This window comes from Beta vulgaris, chromosome 9, assembly GCF_026745355.1.
Source record: "Beta vulgaris subsp. vulgaris cultivar EL10 chromosome 9, EL10.2, whole genome shotgun sequence".
NCBI classification, from domain to species: domain Eukaryota; kingdom Viridiplantae; phylum Streptophyta; class Magnoliopsida; order Caryophyllales; family Amaranthaceae; genus Beta; species Beta vulgaris.
This window is the reverse complement of record NC_079210.1, coordinates 41605390-41619859: the sequence shown is the minus strand read 5'-3', so window position 1 is coordinate 41619859 and position 14470 is coordinate 41605390. Positions and strand designations below refer to the sequence as shown.

General features: G+C 30.7%; 1 protein-coding gene across 1 annotated transcript; it reads left to right on the top strand.

Moving 5' to 3' along the window:
- The first annotated feature begins 10040 nt into the window (after window positions 1-10040).
- LOC104904176 (expansin-like A3) lies at window positions 10041-14243 on the top strand. Its single transcript, XM_010692371.4, has 5 exons — window positions 10041-10425; window positions 10623-10732; window positions 11662-11840; window positions 12191-12323; window positions 13626-14243. The coding sequence occupies exons 1-5, from the start codon at window positions 10317-10319 to the stop codon at window positions 13875-13877; spliced, it is 783 nt and encodes a 260-aa protein (XP_010690673.2). The 5' UTR covers window positions 10041-10316; the 3' UTR covers window positions 13878-14243.
- The last annotated feature ends 227 nt before the right edge of the window (window positions 14244-14470 follow it).

Genomic DNA, 14470 nt, shown 5'->3' with positions numbered 1-14470 from the left:
TCCTCGGAGTTCACTCGTCATCTTTCTCCTCTTGATTTATAGGGAAAACGGCCATCTTCTGATATATTTTTAGTTTTATTGCTTGTTAAAAGCTCGGGTAAGGCCTTGTTCAGTTGATAATTAGCGAAATTAGAATGAGTTAATATCAATGTTTACTAGTTCAAATTTATTACTCAGACTAGCATAATTAAGTTATATTGCGCATTTTGTGTACATTAGTCTTTTGTATGGTTGTTACTACTTACTAGGCCATCAAAGAGGATTTGCAAATTGTAAAGTGGCGTAGGATCTGTTCTCTTCGGTATAAAACAACTCAACATAACTGAACTGAACTGATTGCAATTGGACTCAATTAAATTTTAGTTAATAGTAATGATAATAAATAAATTAGGAATTGAACTGAATTGAATTTATTGAAACTGAACTGATTGCAATTGAAACGGATTGAACTAAAAATAGGTTGGGGAGAATAGGTTTTTATAATACTCCTCTCATCTCCAATAATGAGGTCCATTGTTTGAATTAGTCAGATTGTATTAACCTCTTACAGTCTTACAGTAGGTGTTTCATAATTATTTGTTTCCTCTTGATCTATGCATAATTTTTTGGAAAAATTATTTTTAATAAGTCAACCTTTGATTGATCTTCTCAAAATAAGTCAACATTTGATTGATATTCTCGAAATAAGTCAACCTTGTATTTACTGCTATTGTAAATGAGTTAATGACGTTGAAATTATGATACGTGTTACATTTAAATAGGATGACATTGTGATTTAACTCATTTATAATAAAATTAGATACCAAGGTTAAGTTATTCATAGTTAATCGAAAAATTGACTTATTTTAAGTAGAATGCGGAAAGGTTAACTTATTAAAAATATATTATTTTTCCTATTTTTTATATATATTTAGGAGCCATTTTGATAACTAGCACGCAGACCAATGCCCAATATGTTTAAGGACCTAGATTGTTACATGATGGCTGATAGGCTGTTGCCTCGATGAGCATAATTTGTATAATTAGCAACTATACATGGCCACGGTCCGGTCCGGGTTGGTTCAGCTTGGCATGAATCTAAATTGGACCGATTTGGTCTGGGTCCGGTTCAGATTCAAGGTTGGGTTTTCTCAAATCTGAATCAGTTCAGCCTCAGTTCATTCATGTTCAGGGTTCGGGTCGGGGTGGGTCGGTTCACTTTTTTCTTTTTTGCGAAGATGAAAATGTGTTTTGTTTTTAAAATTTCAATTGTATATACACTATTTACAATAAATATCGGTATTTTCCATATCCACTAGTGTTGACAATTGGGCCGAGGATGAAGTATTTTTATGCATTTTCTCGACTGGTTCGATGGGCCAAGTATGGTTTAATGTTCAATTTAGGGCTGAGTGCGGTTCACAATCCACTTCAAAGCTAGGGCCGGGTTGGTTTCCTCACTTATCATTTTCCCACGAGAACCCATTTGGTTATCTGGTTTCCGGCTGGTTCAGGCCCCCGTCATCTGGCGATCGGGCCCGAGCCAGTATTTTTATGGGTTGATACAAGGGTGGGTCCGGTTGAGCTCCGAAATGGCCACCTCTATATGCAACCATAGGTTATGTGTTGATGGATAAAACAATCAAGAAGGTTAAAGGATGTCTGATCAGTTGTATTGAATCGTCTGATATTTTTCTGTTGTCAGATTGATGTTTTAATGGGTGTTTGGCGTTATCGCTATTGTTTTTATGTGATTTGGTTCATGTGATTATCTCGTGTGGTGGGCTTCCACTTTGTAGATCCATATCCTTATCAGGATACCCCTTTTTTTAGGATTATAACAACTTATATACTATTCATATATTCTAGTTAATTTTTTAACTAATAGTATATTTAGATAAATGTTATTATGCATTATGTAATTAATTTTGTATCAATATATATATTTAAAATATTAAAATTTGTAGACTATTAAGTAGTTAGATATACAAATAGTCATAGTTGTGCATTGATAAGCGTAAAAGTAAAGATATTGTAATTTTTAAAAAATAGATAAAAATATGTTTAACTAGATTTTTTTTGGGAGGTTAGCGCCCTTGTTGATTGAAAATTCTATTGTGCTTCCGGGAGCACGGTGCACACCGTGCATCTAGTAAATTTGTTCTATTTCCGATAAGTAAATGTTCTATTTCAACAAATGTTTATTTTAAGCATATTTTTCAGCAAAAAAATATGTTCTAGTTTTTGTAAGAAAATGTTATATTTTCAAGAGTTTTTTGTCAGAAACAATCTTTTATAAGTGTCATTTTGTCAGAAACAACCTTATAAAATTTTTTTTGTCAAAAACAACCTTTAAACTCAATTTTTTTGTAAAATCAGACCCGGTGTCTATTTTCCGGCATTGACCGAGATTTTTCGGCCTTGACTTTATTTTTACCCCCCTTCCCTCTCTTTTATTTTACTTGGTATTAACTTTCCCTCCAATTTCATGCTTATAATCCACCCTTATATAACTATTTCTTCTCTCTCTTTTTCATTAATCCCAAATTCGAAAATTCCCCAACCAAAATCCCTAAATCTGGTGTGTTCTATTTTAGGGTTTTTCAATTGGTAAGTTTATGATTTTTCATCTCAATTAATTTCTTCTTGTTCATAACATTTAGGGTTATCTTTTGAATTGAATTAAGGCTTATCTTATTAATTGAATTAGGACATTCCTTTGAACTTAATCTGTTATTTTCATCACACAAAAAGGGAAAACACACAATCACCAAAATTAGCAAAAAGAAGAGAAAAATGTACAGTTAAGAGAGAGAATTACTGAAGAAAAAGAGAAGTAATTTACTGAAGAGAGAGAAATTACAGCATGGGAAGTTTAATGGCTCTTACTTGCTATTGCACAGAAGCATTCAATCACAGTAGATAAGGTCTTCAATGCCTCTACAGTTCCAAAGAGAGGAGAGAGAAAAATAGGGTGTGGGTTTTAAAATAGGGTGGGTTTTAAGAATGAAATTGGAGGGAAAATTAATACCAACTTAAAATAAAAGAGAGGGAGGGGGGTAAAAAAAAGTCAAGGCCGGAAAATCCCAGTCAATGCCGGAAAATAGCCACCAGGTCTGATCTTACAAAAAAATTGAGTTTAAAGGTTGTTTTTGACAAAAAAAATTTTATAAGGTTGTTTCTGACAAAATGACACTTATAAAAGGTTGTTTCTGACAAAAAACTCTATTTTCAATAAACAAATGTTCTATTTCAACAAATGTTCGTTTTAAGCTTATTTTTCAGCAAAAATTTATGTTCTAGTTTTCGTAAAAGATGTTCTATTTTCAATAAACAAATGTTCTATTTCAACAAATGTTCGTTTTATGCTTATTTTTCAGCAAAAAATTATGTTCTAGTTTTCGTAAAAGATGTTCTATTTCAACAAATGTTCGTTTTAAGCTTATTTTTCAGCAAAAAATTATGTTCTATATTTTGTGAATCTGTTTTATTTTCGATAAGCAAATGTTCAATTTTAAAAAATGTTCTTTTAAAACTTATTTTCCAACAAAAATTATGTTCTATTTTCACTAAAAATAAGTTCTATATTTGATAAGCATATGTTCTATTTAAGTAATTGAATTTTAGTAATGTTCCACTTCAACCAAAAATGTTCATTTTCGTATTTGGATTTTGGTAATGTTCCACTTCAACAGTAAAATGTTCTTTTTCATAAATGAATCTTGTAATGTTCAATTTCATCAATAAAATGTTGTTTTTCGTAAATGAATTTTGTAATGTTCCACTTCCACAATAAAATGTTCGTTTTCGTATTCGTAAATGTTCTATCTTGTATTGTGGGAGCACAATTCTCAATTGTGCTTCCGGGAGCACAATGCACGCATTACTTGTTGATAAGTTGAGGAGGGTAGCATCACGAAGAATGAACATAATGAAGAGGTGGTTGAAGCGTGGAAGGTTTGCTTTAACATCAAGCCTAGGTGTTGAGCTTGTGTCTTTCTGGAGTTCGTCCTTCAGATTGTATCCGATTGTTTTAGTGTTTATCTTGACTTTGCAAGTGGAAGCATAATCAACTTTGCAAAAGTTGACACAAAAGAAATCAAACTATGGGTGTAAATCTTGTGAATAATTCGTGCACATATTCGGTCAAAATTTATTTCGTCGACTAACAAATGCGCATGAAAAAACATTTCCAAACTCGCTTTTAAAATTAGCCTAATTTGAATAATTTGGTGTTCAACAAGTCATTTTTCTTATGTGTTCCTTTGTTTATAACTTATTCAAACTCATTCAACCTTCACAAATAATTAGAATAAACATTTTAATTTTCCCATAAAATTAGACAAATTCAAACCTATATTTTTTTAACAAGCTCATTCATGTTACTCTAACCCAACACTATCCCTAGACATCTCGCACCAATTTAGTCGTCCCTTCTTTTCTCCTTTTTTTGTTTCCTTTGAATTTCGTACTACAATGAAAGATTATAGACTAATTGAGTTTTAACGAATGGATTAAACTAGCCAATAAAGAAATTAAACTAGTGATTAAATGGATTAAAGAATGTGAGAACTAAAGGGATTAAACGGGTCACTAAATAGATTAAACTAGTCACTGTATTCAGAAAGATGACATGTTCTTTTTTTAATATCGAGCTTGAGTCGTCTAATTTTAAATTAAAAGTAAACGGTCTATTACAAGACCAACTATTCAACCCTAGCGATAGTTGTGAAATAACTATTTAAGTTTTGAGATGAAGCTCTTAATTATTTAAATAAATTTTGTTATTCCAAGACTCCATTATATTCATGTACGACAACCCTTCCTTGAGTATTTATATATGCCTATATATATGGATAATGGATTAAACATTTTTCAAGAGGATTTACATATTTACTCCTATATGTTTGGAATTCAAAATGGTTTTTTTTTATCCTTTTTGGAAAAAGAAATAGTTCATTTGTTTCAAAAATAGATAACACGCTTTGACTTTTGCACTATTCACGCACTTTTCTTTAACCGTAGTTTGTGATTTTTACATAAGGTAAAAATATAATCAGGTAAGATGTTGTTAGATTCATCTCGATATATACTTATAGACTAATATACACTTTTTATAATATTTAAAGTTATATGTAGACAAACATGCCCGGAGAAGTATGTTAAGGCCTTGTCTGGCACTAGCGTTTAGGTAGCGGGTAGCGGTTGGTCTAGGTCAAAATGTTGTTTAAGAAAGTTATGAGTGTTTGGTAAGGTAGTGGTTGTAGTAATGAGTAGTGGTTGTAGTAACAAGCAGTGGTTGGAGTAGATCATAGGTAGGGGTTGTAGAACGTTACTAGAAATAACGTTTGAGATTTATATGTAGTGATCTATCAAATAAACACTATATTTTTTTTGAAGGGAAAAATAAGCTAATATTACTCGAAGTACAAATTATCCATAAGTACATAAGGAACCACTTCTAAAGGAAAGTGGTTCTCGCACAATTGTTCAATACCAAAAGGAATAGCTTAGCTAATGAAAAGAAACAAAGTCTCCGTCACGTTTCACATGTGACCATACTATGGATTTAAAGGCGACACGAGAGTAGAGAATATCATGGAGAATAATGAATAAACGCTATATAATAGCATAGGGTAGAACCATTAACCAGTGTTTTTATTTCTTTTTTCTTATTATGTTAATTAATTACTTTATATGGATATGATTGTATATCTATTTCAAATATATATATATATATATATATTATATAATATATATATATATATATATATATTATATATAGAGAGAGAGAGAGAGAGAGAGAGAGAGAGAGAGAGAGAATAAGATCTTGTGAAAACCATCCTTATGCTGAAAACTGAAAACAAGCAATATTAGCCATCGGATTTAGAAGAAAAAATTAGATGGCCACGATTTAGCCAGGTCGCGTGCCCAAGTTTTTTTTTCTCCTACCTGATTTTCTCTCTCTTGTTCCCCAGCTCTCAATCACGTTATTTCTCTCTCTTAAAAGGGCGATTTTCACGCTCTCAATTCTCACGCTCTCAATTCTCTCTTTCAATCATTGTTAATCCTTCTTCAATTTCAGTTTTCGAAATCCCTAGCTATCGAAATCCCTAATTTTTGATTGCTCTTAATTTCGAAATCTGTAATTGATTGAAAATTGTTGAAGATCTGAAGCTATTGATCCTGACTAAGACCAAAAAAAAGGTATTTTCGATTTGTACTAGTGTGCGATTATTTTGTTCAAATTATTAACATTCGTGGATTATTTGTTGCTTTTCGTGGATTGGTTTTTGCTTTTTGTGGATTAATTTGAGTAGTTCGATTTCCTATAATTTCGAATCAAACTTAGAATTTTGATTTTTCGAGAAACTCATACTGCTTGTAATGTAGTTCGAGTGCTTCAAAGTAGTGATTTTTGGTTTTTGTTATGTTTATAGTTTATTTGTGATGTGATTCTAAATGCTATTAGTTATACTATGATTAATTTATTGAATTCATGAATTTGTATGTTAGATATAGATATTGCTGCACGAAGATTATCGAAGTCTTGAAACATGGTGGACAGGGGTGAGTATGGTTGGGGACGATTCATTCATTCCTAATAGTTCCCCCACTACACAAATCCTATGTATAAGAAAAAAATTATCGAGTTATTATTATTGTTTTGATGTTTTTTTATAGTTACCTTAGAAGTGGAAGAAGTTACTTTTATAGCATATAAAGTTATCTTAAAAGTGCTAAAAGTTACCCTTGAAATATACTATATAAAACTACCCTAAAATTGCTAAAAGTTACCCTAAAAATAGTAAAATTTACCCTAAGGTAATAGTTACTCTTATAATAAATAAAATTATCCTTGAAATATATAGAACTACCCTTAATATAATAAAGTTACCCCAAAACTGGAAAAAGTTACCCTAAAAGTGTTAAAAGTTATCCTAAAGGGGTTGAAAGTTACCCTTGTTTTCAGTTTTAAGATTAAGCGTTGTTTTTAGCGGATCCTACCCCCATATAGTAAAATATATATATATATATATATATATATATATATATATATTATATATATATTAATATATATATAATATTAATATATATATAATATATATTATATTATATATATATAGAAGAAGAGAGAGAGAGGAGAGAGAGAGAGAGAGAGAGAGAGAGAGAGAGGTGAGTTCATATGAGAATGCATACTTACATGAGAAATGAGAATTAATGTTACGCCCCATAACTCTTATGAATAAGTGATATAATTCCAAAAAAAAAAAGAATATTAGAAAAATAATTCAAATTTTATTTTTTTTGGGCTTCAAATTTTTTAAGGGAGTATGACTCTAATGAACAACTGTTGTAATTCTAATCCAATCGTGTGGTTGAGATTCATTCTCATTTCTCATGTAAGGAACATTCTCATGTGATCTCGACCCTATATATATAAAACTAATATCTCACAATACATTATACTCCAACTTTCACAAGCATTTTAGTTAAAATAGATAATACAAATTTTTTGAGTGTTGAATATTTCTTAAATTTATACTTCTTTTTTTGTGTAAATTCTTTGAAAAATAAATATGGAATTTATCTATTGAACTTACTAATGAAATTGTTGTAGTTTATTTCATATTTGTATAACTGTCATTGATTGTCTTTTACAATTTCAAGAGCTAATTTTGCCAAACACTTATAGTTAACTACTTTAAACGTTCATCGCTAAAAGCTACTAGTAGATAGCTAGCAGCTACCCTGACAACTACAACTACTGCACAACAAACAACTACTCGAAACGTTAATTTCGCTAAACAAGCCCTAAGTATTTTGAAACTGCGGAAATATAACTCGAGCCTATAGATGATTAAAACAAAAGAATCACATATGAATCAAAAGGCATTTTACACGTGGATGTGGAAATCAAATATTATCTATATTCGTTAGCTTTTGCCTTTTTAGTATAATCTATAAAAAAATTATACATAGATCTCAATAAAGACAACTACTTAACTAGTTAATTAATAGTATTACTATAGTGAGTAATTATCATTAATTAGGTGAATTTGTTTTCCCAAGCTTGGATATCAAAAGAAATTTACTTAGGTAAACCATGAATTTAATCAATTTTCTAATAAGTGAAAGAAAATGAAATTTTATCCAACGACATGATGCATACGGATTTCGAAATACAAAGATTTTGAATTCAATTTCAAAATCTTGAACGCTGATTTTGAAATAGATAATATTCAATTTCGTTGATTTTTCGAAATATAACTCATTACTAGGCTAAACCACGAGTTTTAATTACAGAAAGAAAATCATATTATCAAATTTTAGTTACTAAGGGCCTGTTCTCTTCGGCATAAAACAGCTGAACTGAACTGAACTGAACTTATTGGAGCTGAACTGAACTGAACTTATCAGAGCTGAACTGAACTGAACTGAACTGAACTGAACTGAATTGAATTAAATTAAATTAAATTGAAATAAACTGAATGTAATAAATATATAAATAATATGAATATTAAATAATAATTATAATGATAAGTAATAATAATGAATTATAATAATAATAGTATTTTGGATATTTTTAAATGATAGTTATAAATAAATAATAATAATAATCATAAATTATTAATAATAATAATTAATGATTATAATGATAATTAATAATAATTATTTTATATTATTTGTATTAATATATTAATACTTGATGATGATATATAATAACAATAATATCTAAGAAGTAAATTAATATTATATTTTAATAATTAGATTTAATAATTATAAAATATTAATATAAAAATAATGATTGGGTTGGACGCCAAAATTACATCAGAACCGTCTTGACGCGATTTGATTGGTTAATGGGCTAAAAAAAGTGGGTTTATTTGTGCTTTGACTAAATCATGTTCCTCTAATAATAATAGTAATAATAATGAGTAAAGTTATAATAAACAAAATAATATATAGAAACAACAATAATAATACTTAATAGTAATGATATATATTTAAATAATAATAATAATAATAATAATAATAATAATAATAATATAATAATAATAATAATGATAATAATAATAAGAGTAATTAGTAAAATAAATTATACCAACATAATAATAATATTTAACAAAATGGTTATAAAAAAAATGGAGCTGAACTGAACTGAACTGATTGGAGTTGAACTGAACTGATTGAAACTGAACTGAACTGAACTGAAAATAAGCTGGAGAGAACAGGCCCTAAAATCTATATATTATTAGACAGACCATGGAATTGCATTTGTCGTCTTAATTCTCTGCAGCAAGTAGAACACAGAAATTAGTAACCCTTAGCTTGAACGTTGACAAAATTGACGAATCTTTTATGGAAGTAAAAAGTTATATTCCATTTACTTCCTCCGTTTCTTTTTACTCGCTACACTTCTCATTTCACGGACTCCTAGGCAATTTTTGGAGAAGAGAGAGGTAGAGAGTAAAAAGAAAAGGGACCCATGTGGGAGGAGAGAGATAGAGAGAGTTTATTTCCCAAAAAAGAAGTGTAGCAAGTAATGTAAAACTTCTCATAATGGAAAGTGTAGCGAATAAAAAGAAACGGAGGAAGTATATAAATTAAGTCATTCCTTTATTTAGTACAAAAAAAACCTTTTGCATTTTAGTCAACAAAACATATCAGTTCTAATTATTAAAAAAACCGTTTCATTCATGAATATAATTACAATTCAGTAAAATTCTAAGAAGGCGATACATCCCTCAAAGGGTAAATTCCTTGAAAATTAACAAATAATATACTTTAAAAAGCACTTTAAGGCCCTTATCTTTCTCCTACAATTTTAATTATGCTCAATTCAGTTCACTTGAGTTATTTTCCTCTCACAGTTTTACTTCAATTCAATTCACCCCAAACAAAAACATGATCTAAGTACCTTATTTGAAGTTCTTGTTTAATTTAAGTGCAGTCCAAATCAATAAGCACTAAAGTTGGCAAAAACTTTGACTACCAAAAAAACAACCATACTATAATTAGAAGTCAAAAAACTTGTGTGATCCATCTCCATGAGCCATAGTAATTAAATAAAGTATATGATTGTAATTTCTCTTTAAATTTATCAACAGTTTTGATTAATGTTTTCCCTTGGTTAAGTTTTTACAAGTAGCTTAGATTTTGCAGGTTTTTAAATATCAAACGGCGACAAGTTGGCCAGAATCTTATCATTCCCCCTAAATAAATAGCTATATCACATGCATGGTTCTCCTCATCATTATCTCTTAATTCTTCCTTAATCAAATCATCTCATAATTCATTATTATCTGATTAGTTATTAATTAGTAACTAAACCAATGTCGTTCACTTTATTTTCCTTCCTCTTCATTCTCGTGTCATCTGCTTCAGCTCAATGTGATCGTTGCTTGCACAAATCAAAGGCCACTTACACCTCTCAAATATACTGTAATGTTTCATATAATTATTTACTTTATTTTCTTACGTTAAATTTTGTATTTCCTCCGTTCTATAATAAGTGAAACATTTTTCTCTTTTATGTGAGAGTTTTTTAAGAGAAGTGTTTCACTCATTATGTAACGGAGGAAGTATTATTATTTTTTTGCTATAATAAAATTTGGCTAATATGAGTTATTTTGGTGTAGCGGGAGGATGTGGATATGGGCCTTTGGCCTGGAACTTTGATGGAGGACTACTTGGTTCTGGCCTTCCTTCACTTTTCCAAAAAGGTGCTGGTTGTGGTGCTTGTTTCAAGGTTTGCCTCCATTTTTGTTGGAATTGTCTCTTATTTCAATTAGAGTAAATTTTTTTTTGTTTATATTAAGAGCATTATATGCTTAATTAGAGGATTTCAGATTATAAGTTATTGGTGTGTCATCAACTACTACCACACAAATAATTACAATAGGCGGTCTAATTTTAACATAAAATTAGATGAATCCAATATTGAATTTTTTTAAAAAGCCCATTCTATTTTACTATAACCCAACACTATTCTAGTTATCCATTCTCTTCTCCTTTGTTTGGTTTTTTGATTCTCGAAGTACAACAGACAATTTCGAAAAATAACTCGTTAGTCTTACGGAACGGATTAAACTAGTCACTAAATGTATTAAGCTAGTCACTGAATAGGTTAAAAAATATCATTACTGAATAGATTAAATTGGTCACGAAATAAATCAAATTGGTCCATAAATAGATTAAATTTGTCACAATATTTAAAAAGGTGACATATTCTCTTCTTAATGTGGGCTTGGGCCGAGCCTAATTTTAAATTAAAAGTAGCCTGTCTCTTACAAGACCAACCGATGATATATATAAGCATGCATCCCTGAAGGGAGATTAATATAAGAAATAGTGGAAACATTAATCATTTCAGAATATATGCAAATCGAAGCGTGATTTAAGTTATAAATCTAGGGAGTAATATCATTTTAGAATTATATATAATGATTGCTAGGATTGCATATACCAAAACTACATTTTCTCGTAATTTTTCATTTTAGGTGTATCATAGAAGCATAGTATTATACTTTGATAATATGTCATTTTAGTTGCTAGGAATTAGGATTGTATATACCAAAACTGGCGAGTAAGTCTATAATGCAATAATGCTTGCTTGTCTAGTTGTCTTACGATTTTCATGCACATATTACTTACTTTTCTACCTCCTTATTATGATAGGTAAGGTGCAAGAATAGTGCACTCTGCAGAGAAGAAGGGACTCCGATAATATTAACTGATAGTCAAGGTGATAATAGGACAGATTTTGTTCTCAATAAAGATGCTTTTTCTGCCATGGCAAACTACGGCATGTCAGAAAACCTCTTGAACCTCGGCATTGTCGACATTGAGTATAAGAGGTTAGCTTCTCTCTAGCATAATTATATTGTATAAAATAAAAAAAAAATCCTGAAATTACTATTTATAATGGCATTTATTTTATTATAAATGAGTATTCTAATTAATTTGGTATCTTACGGAGTTACAATATTATGAGAATACTACGTACAAACAAAAGGACATGTGCATTAGCGTGTCTTATTATGCGTTATACAAGTTATTGCACATGTCTGATGACGCATCATTCTCGATGCTCTTGAAAAATGTCATGAATTAGATATATTTATAACTTATAAACCATGTATATTATGATTAAATTATGACTATATACCAAACTAATTATATATTACATTTATACTACATAAATTAGGGTACCTTGTGCTTACTACCGCAAAAACCTATCCGTTCGAGTGGAGAGCTATAGCCAAAGGCCCAATTATCTTGCGATCACAATCTTATACCAAGGTGGTCAAACACGGATTCAAGCAGTTGATATAGCCACGGTAAAAATATTCATTAGTTTCCTTAACTCTGAAAAAATAATACTTTCTCTGTTTCATAATAGATGTCACATGGTACATTTTTGGGTGTTTCAAAATAGATGTAACAATGTTTTTTTTCCTTATTTAGTAACTTTTGCCTTATACTTTTACTATTTTACCCTTACTAATTTGTTTGACCTGGCAAAGTTGGTCCTGATCCGAAAATCCGGTCCGAAATATCCGATCCGTGGTCCGATCTGGGTCCGAACGTTGATCCGAATCCGAAACGGTCCCGATCCGGTCCGAATCCCGATCCGAAATAATCTTGATCCGAAACTCATCCGAAATCCGAATGATCCGATATAATCTTACCCGATCCGAAACCGATCTGAACCGATATAAAACCGTTCCGACCCGAAGGTAAACTGATCTGAAATTATTGGTTTCGATTAGGCTTTGATCCGAAATACCCGAAACTTACCCGTTTTTTTATAATTTTCAAAATCTTATAAATTTTCCTTCATATTTTCCAAATCTTATAATTTATATAATTATATTACAACGTTTCTAAGAATAAATAAACAAAACTTTGGAAGAATTTCATGTAAGTATATGTAACGAATACTCAAATAGTTAGACGGAATAATTTTAAAAAATGTAGGGACTAGGGAGTACTAACTACTAAACAATTAATATAATTAATAACTCCAAAGATTAGTATAGAATAAAATTTATTTACGTAGGACAAGTGGACAACCCTTTTCCTACTAAAAAAGCTCAAAATATTTCTTGCCCAATCCGAAATCCGATACGATGATCTGAAACCATAATCCGAAATAATAGTCCGAACGATGTCCTAATCCGAAACGATCCGATCCCGGTCCGAATGTAACTTGATCCGAAAACGGTCCGATCTGAATTGGTCTGGTCCGATTCTGATCCGAAATAATTGTCCGAACGATGACCCAATCCGAAACGGTCCGATCCGGTCCGATCCCAGTCCGAATGTAACTTGATCCGAAAACGGTCCGATCTGAATTGGTCCGGTCCGAATCCGATCCGATTGGTCCGATTGCCAGGTCTATTTTAAGTACACTAATCTACTTCACTTTATATGTGGTCCCCAATAATTTTTTTCCCTCCTCTTCACATGGGGACCACTATAATTAATCTACTTCATTTTATACTACTTAAACATGCCTAGGAAATTTTGCCTAAAAGTCCGTTTTAACAACAATGTGGCATCTATTATGAAACGGATGAAGTATGATCTATACTATTTCTTGGATTAATAATTTTCATGATTATTAATATTTGTTCTAGGTGGGTGCACGTGTTTGGACTACCTTGAGGCATAGTTATGGGGCAGTATGGCAAACAAATCACGTACCAGCAGGCCCATTAAGATTTGGGTTTCTAGTCACTTCTGGAGATGATGATTTCAACTATTATAGAACTCAAGTAATATTACCTTCTGATTGGACACCTGGAGTGATTTATGATACTGGAGTTCAGATTACTGATATTGCTCAACAGAATTGTTATCCTCTTCCTTGTGATAATAGCACTTGGTAAATTTGCATCTTTTGATAGGAAATAAGATTTGGGATTCAACATAGTCATATAAATTAATAAATAACAAGGGTTATGGCCCCTGGGAAGTGAAATAGAAATTAAATATGGTTTTATATGTGTGTTTTCTTTATTTTTACCTTGTTTTAGTGTGAATTGTAAGGTTTTAAGATGGATTGATGGTTAAGATGTTTCATATTATGTAGCTAAGAAAACTTCATAATATAATTGTGATTTATTACTATGATGATTAATACGAGCTTTATCGAAATATGGCCGACCTCACTCGTTCGTGACTATATATAGACGAGGCTGTGTAGCTAGTATGGTTACTCACTTACTCCCCAACACCAACTCATGCTTCCTTTGTTTCTCAATATGTGTAAAATTTGATCTTTCACGCTTGCCAAAGTAGAATAAAGATTGAGGTGACAATTGTATTGTTCATTTTGCATTTAAATTGGATCATTTTAAGTTGGCTAAGTTCGATTATGGTCTTTTTTAGATTTTAGTCCATCAGAATTCAGTTTTACTTTGGATCAATGGATTATGGGTTGGGTATCTATCTAGTGGGGTCAATATTAAGTAACATTTGG

Bases quoted from the DNA above. Each gene is read 5' to 3' on its own strand.
- LOC104904176 (XM_010692371.4), top strand. From the start codon at position 10,317: ATGTCGTTCACTTTATTTTCCTTCCTCTTCATTCTCGTGTCATCTGCT. The intron at 10,733-11,661 runs GTTTGCCTCCAT...TTATTATGATAG, and splicing joins GTTGTGGTGCTTGTTTCAAG to GTAAGGTGCAAGAATAGTGC. The intron at 12,324-13,625 runs GTAAAAATATTC...TATTTGTTCTAG, and splicing joins AAGCAGTTGATATAGCCACG to GTGGGTGCACGTGTTTGGAC.